Source organism: Equus caballus, chromosome 6 (assembly GCF_041296265.1).
Source record: "Equus caballus isolate H_3958 breed thoroughbred chromosome 6, TB-T2T, whole genome shotgun sequence".
Classification (NCBI taxonomy): Eukaryota; Metazoa; Chordata; class Mammalia; order Perissodactyla; family Equidae; genus Equus; species Equus caballus.
In genome coordinates, this window is record NC_091689.1 from 12,047,997 (window position 1) to 12,054,200 (window position 6,204).

The 6,204-nt window shown below is 45.5% G+C and overlaps 1 protein-coding gene across 1 annotated transcript; it reads left to right on the forward strand.

Moving 5' to 3' along the window:
* The first annotated feature begins 1,119 nt into the window (after window positions 1-1,119).
* On the forward strand, window positions 1,120-4,555 carry KCNE4 (potassium voltage-gated channel subfamily E regulatory subunit 4). Its single transcript, XM_070269339.1, has 2 exons — window positions 1,120-1,486; window positions 2,028-4,555. Exon 2 carries the CDS (start codon window positions 2,054-2,056, stop codon window positions 2,564-2,566), a length of 513 nt encoding a protein of 170 aa, XP_070125440.1. The 5' UTR covers window positions 1,120-1,486; window positions 2,028-2,053; the 3' UTR covers window positions 2,567-4,555.
* The last annotated feature ends 1,649 nt before the right edge of the window (window positions 4,556-6,204 follow it).

A 6,204-nucleotide genomic window follows, 5' to 3' on the forward strand; every position in this document is an offset into this window, starting at 1 on the left:
GGTTATCTGTTGATACCTCATTGCCAACTGGAGATTTGTGGGTCAGCCCAAACCAAAGAATAGGCCAGTGGGGAAAACAACAGCTTGTGCTCATCATCCTGCTCTTTCCACAGGTGTCGTAATAGAATCAGCTAACCCAGATGGGTTCCTGTAGCAACAGAGAAAGTTCCAGTGCCTGGGGTATGTGTGTTTCAGATGGGGCAGAGGGACCTTGCCATGCTTCCCCTCAGCTTCAATTTAATAACAGCAGAACCACGAGAGATGTTTTCTTTAGAGCTGATTTCTCAGGATACTCTGGCTGCAATTCACAGATCACAGACAACTGGGGGCTGAACCTTCTTCCCAGTTTACTTCAACTTAGAAGGAGAGATTCCCAGAATAAGCATCCTGGGGAGCTGATGGACTGACATCAAAGTCTTCAATTCCTTTTCCGATTTTGATCACAGCAACCATTTTAACACAGGTTAAATGGATTTTAGATAGGTTTTAAAAGCTTGAACTGTGCTCAGTTGTTCATCAGAAAAATTCCTGCTCCTTCCTTGACCTGCCAGAGACAGCAAAGAGATATGTGAATGATCTCTGTGTTATGCTACGGAGGAGCAGCCCCATGCTGTTAGAACTGGAGCAAAACCCACCCACAGTATCCTGCACCGAGACCCGTTTCCACTTCATGCAGACTGTTGAAAGGAACCTGGAAGATATATGTTTTTATTTAAAAAACAGATTTATGAGCTTGATGTGGAAGACAGGCAGAATCTCTTTGTGCTTTTCAAAGGGCTAACCTGCACCCGCCAGCCTTCAATCTTAAAATAGTTAAGCTGAAAGAAACTCAAAGGATCACACAGTTCATATAATTCTACCTGCTGAACCCCCTACATTGAACGATTTTACAGATCAGGAACCTGGGGTGCAGAAAGGTCCAGTGAAGATTTATGAAGTTTGCATAGTTAGTGGAAGAGCTGAAACTTAAACCCTAGTTTCTTGACAGTAAATCCTGCCTTTGCTTCCAACTGTCTTTCCTCCAGATTACGGTATTTGACAGTCTCTGAAAACCTGTAGACGACATCATGGTCATTCCCCAAGAGGGAGTTAAAGCACAAACTAATTTTCAACGAGAGTGGACTTTGGGGTAACAGTTCCAACTGGGCACATTCTTTTCTCCTCTTTCCACTCATTTTCATGGCCACCTGAAAACTTTGGCTTGGCGCTGGGGAGCGAGGAGCAGCTCCCACTTCTCAGCCTTTTTCTTTTCTCAGCTGCAAAGTTCAGGGAGTTGAACTGCAGTGCTCTGAGTTCACTGTTCCCTCTGCCACGACCAACCTCTGTTGTAAATTTTCCTCCCAGAGCACGTGACGATGCATTTCTTGACTATATATCCCAAGTGCAGCAGCAGACTTGTCAGAGCCCCGAGCCCGCGCGGAGGAAGGACGTTCTTAGACTTGGAGATTTAAGACTTCAGGACTTTGGACGAATTTGCCAGCCTTTGGTAAGTTAGCAATGCTGCTTGGCTTCAGAAACATTTGAAAGAAGGCTATTTCTAGCAATTCGTGGATGCACTTTTCCTTTTCTTTCTCTGTTCTCGGGAAACGTTGTTTTGAATTAAACATAGGGTTCAGTTTGTAAAGCGAAATGTAAACTTTCTTGTTTCTGCTCAAGCAGTTAAACAAAGTTTCCCAGCAATTAAAATGTGATTTATTCTCTCTACGCTTCCTTGTGTTATATTGACTTTTTTCCCTTTTGTTTTTAAAATTATAAAAGCAATGCTTTTTACATGCCCACTTTTATCAAATGCAAATATCACGGACATGTGTGCACTAAAAATGAAAGTCTTCCTTACATTCTTGCTCTTTCCCTCTGCCTTCAATGCCTCCCAGCTAGCCCCTGTTAACTAGTTGGTGGGACCTCTTACTGCTGTGTCTCCATGCATCTATAAGCTTTTTTGATACTGCAATTCTGTAAACCTGTCACCCCCTCCTCGCTGTGCTGTGGACCTATGAGAGAGTCTTAACCTGCATACTTCTTCCCAGACCCTGTCTCTGTAAGAAGTGCTTCAATGCTGAAGATGGAGCCTCTGAACAGCACGGACCCCAGCACCGCAGCCCCCAGCAGCCCCCTCGAGTTGCATGTGCCCGCCAGTGGCAGTGGCAACGGCAATGAATACTTCTACGTTCTGGTTGTTATGTCCTTCTACGGCATTTTCTTGATGGGGATCATGCTGGGGTACATGAAATCCAAGAGGCGGGAGAAGAAGTCCAGCCTGCTGCTGCTGTACAAAGACGAAGAGAGGCTCTGGGGGGAGGCCATGAAGCCGCTGCCCGTGGTGTCCAGCCTGAGGTCGGTGCAGGTGCCCATGATGCTGAACATGCTGCAGGAGAGCGTGGCGCCCGCCCTGTCCTGCACCCTCTGCTCCATGGAAGGAGACAGCGTGAGCTCCGAATCCTCCTCCCCGGACGTGCACCTCACCATCCAGGAGGAGGGGGCGGATGACGAGCTGGGGGAGACTTCGGAGACGCCTCTTAATGAAAGCAGCGAAGGGTCCTCGGAGAACATCCATCAGAATTCCTAGCACCTCCAGGGCCTCTGGAGGTGGCCCCATCAGCCAGCACCCTTAGAGAGAGGAAGGACACTTTTCGTGTCTGGTTTCACTTTTGCAGTGCAGCTGCCACTTTGAAGAGACCCTTGGCAAGCCCCTGAATGGGGGGTGGTGGGGCACAAGGCTCAGCTGGAGCTGGTAGCAGCCAGGAATCCATGACATGCCTGTGGTGTGACCCACCACTGAAAAAGCCCCAAAGGCGTGCAGTGTGTACATTGACTTTTGGTCGCGGGGGTTGGGGTTCCTGTTCAGAATTTGGCAGGTCCACGTGCTCGCTGTTGTTTCCTCACTGGATGCCCTGGGTGCCTCCTGCCCCATCTTCACATTCCCAGGGCTGCCAAATGCCTAGGACACGCAGAGGGAGTAATTTTGATTTGCTAAGTTGCCTAGAACCTTGTTCTTCTAGATCTGATTGGCTGTAAGTACCTCTCCTGTGTACCTAGGTCATTAATTCACAGCGGGTTTCTTGGGAGAGTTCCAGGGGGAAATTTGATGGAAGACTTTTGATGGGAGAAAGCTGGAGATCTGAACCTGGCCCGTTTGCATACTGTAAGGAAAAAACTGCAACTTTTAAACCTGTTAGCATTGGCTGGGATTAAGAGACATAATCTGCTATTTTGACTTTTTATGTAACCCATGACTTTGAACTCTGACCTGGGACCATCCAGCATCACATGCTGGCATGACATTTTTTTGGTTGGAAGGGCTTCCCCAGAATCTAGCCTGCACTCTGAATGGCTATGCAGGGGACTCTTCCTGATCTTTCTAGAAGGGGTGATGGTGGGGTTGAACAAGGCCAAACCATTAGCTCTGCTGCTGCTCATTTTCCCAGCCCCATTTTCTGAGCTGGGAGAGGACATCCTGGGGGCCTCCACGATATGGCATTTCGTCACGTAGCTGAGACCTAGAGGGCATGTCAGGCGGAGATTGCACAAAACTGGGGTCCAATTCTGTGTTTCCTGATCCCGAGCCCTGACACTGATTTGCTGTGTGGTCCTGGGCATGTCACCAAGAGGCTCACTGCCTTCATGAGACTCCTGGTAAGCTAGATCCCCAGGGGGCTGGGAGGATGTCTTTAGATTTTAAGACTCTGTGATAAATTCTGCCTGGCCTGGTGTGAGGAAGCTTGGACAAAACATTTCCTCCTTGGCCATTTAGTCTGAAAAAGGATCTGCTTATTTAAAGGAGCAGTTGGAGGCACAGAACACATGTCGCTGGGAAATTCGGGGCCAATCACCAACCCATCCCTGCTGCCATTTTCCCAGCACTGAACCAAAGGCGCAAACACCACATATTACGTTGCAAATTTCTCTAGGTGGTGGAATGTTAATATTCCCACTAAGGCAATGGGAAATCTAAAAGAAAATGCTCAAGAATGCTTGCCAGTGTCTCCATGTGTTCCTGTGGTCAATAGCTTTGTAGCAGATACTTCAGGCCCTTGAAGACAAGGAGGAAGAGAGATGCACCAAAAGGTCACATTTAATTCTAGTAAAAACACAAAGCTTTTTTTTATTTTTAAACATACCCTCCCTAGATTGGAGACAGCATTAACTACTGTTCCCATGGAAGGGTTAACAGTGTAGGAGCTGGGTAATCAGTTTGCCTTGACGCAGCGCTGGAGGAAATTTGTCTGAGGGAAAAGGGCCCTCGTTTCCTTTAAAATCAGAATGTGGATTTACTCCAAAGGGGGCTGTTTAAGGTGAAAGAAGCCAAGTTCAGTTTGGCCCCTTGCCTGGAATCACTTGAATTCTGAAACTTTACTGCGACGGACATGTGCGTTGTCACATTTTCCATTGCTTAATCCTGAAGTTTGGTGCAAGTCTATCTGCGCCTATTAAAAAGTGATGTATATACTTCCTTCTTATTCTATTGAGTTGTATAAAATTGTCTTCTGTATTTAACTGTTTGTAATTTTCACAATATTTTTTAATTTAAATAAACAAACACATTTTCTCTAGGAAATGATGACTTCTTTCTTTGATTCTTCAATCTAATTCCTCCTTTCTAAAACATCCCAGACACGTTTTCCAAGCCATCTCTGGAGCTGGGTCATCTTCCAAGTCAGGCTCACATGAAGACGTATCTTATTTCTGCTTGAATTATGGAGTGAGTGGGGCCGGGCCTTTCCAACCTTTGATATGCTTTGCAATGAATAAAAAACAAGCTGCAGTTGAGTCTTATATCCACTTTTCTTTTTAAATTTGGAGGCCACAGGGCCTTTGAACTTGAATGTGTGGTGACACGGTAAGCATTGCTAAGATGTTGCTCCAAATTTGGTTGCAAGAAAATTTTTGATTTGTATGTTGGCTAGGCAAATATTATCCATATGTGGCTGCAGCAGCACAGACTGTGTTGCTGTATGTCCAACAACATGTACTTATGAACATACCAAAATATGCATGCCATGAATTGGGGTTGTCCCTCTGTCTTCTCCCCATCACCTCGGCAGAGGACTGGCTGGCAGGGGTCTTTCTACTTGGTCTTGCTGTAGCTCTGGCTCACAGGCTGAGGCACAGCCAGCCTGCTGCAGGCTCTCCTTTCATGATTTTATTTACACTTTTTTTTAATTTACATTTTTTTTTAACTTCAGAAGTACTAAAGACAGATTACCAAAACCAGTGACCCATTTTGCATCAAGCATGTGGTAGGAAGCATCCTTACTTTTATATTTCTCTGTGTCCTGTGAATTTGGCTTTTCTGTTTCAAGTAAACACTTCCATTAGGTTCACAAATCACTGTCTCCCTAAAGGATTTATCTGGCAAAGGTGCAGGGGAACCTGGATCCTTCCCAAAGCACATTGGGAATGTCAACCCACCAGTCGGTTCTTTGACAAGGTAAGATGAGAAGATTATTTTAAAAGACAAGAAAGCCCATCAATTTATCCCAGCTTATGTCATTCTTGGTGAGGAAATAGTTAAGGAAAAAATTTTTTACCATGGGTGGAAAAAGAGGGAATTCTAAACTCTTAATTGTCCTAAAAATATGCAGAGTACACTATGTCGTTTTAATGGAATATTTGTTTTCTTTCAAAAAAAAAAAAAAGAACTTCTAAGCAGGACCTAAGGCCCAAGGGGTTTAGTCTGTGTGGATTTACTCATGCATGTGAAAAACCGAGAAGAGAATTTGGCCCCGTGCACCTAGGATATTAGAAACATATTTTAAAGCACTTAAATGTTAGCGATGAGGTAAATGGATCGTCCTGCTTGCTCCATGCTGTTCTAATTACACCTTTGTACGTCAAAGTCAGGCAGGGATGCTGTAGAGAATAAGATTTCTTTCATGGACAGAATCATGGGATCAAAACTACCGGGAAAGGCTGACATTGGGCCAAGAAAAGAGTGCTCTTGGCACGTGATTCGGGTTGGAAAGCAGACCCGATGGTACATTCGAGAGCTGCAAATGGAGGGTTTTGTGGTCAGGCACGCACTTCCAGGGCTCAGCTGAAGAAGGGTCATTTATCATTCTGTAAAATGCTGCTCTGATCCTAGACGTTGTGGAGCAGACAGAACATTGAGCTTATAATGCAATTGATACTCCAGGTTTAGACAGAGCATACATTTGCCCAATTGCCTTACCCCAAACCTAGGCACCCTGCTGGAAGGCAGGGCGT

What these genes read in the sequence shown, in the direction of transcription:
- KCNE4 (XM_070269339.1), top strand. Translation starts at nt 2,054, where the DNA reads ATGCTGAAGATGGAGCCTCTGAACAGCACGGACCCCAGCACCGCAGCC.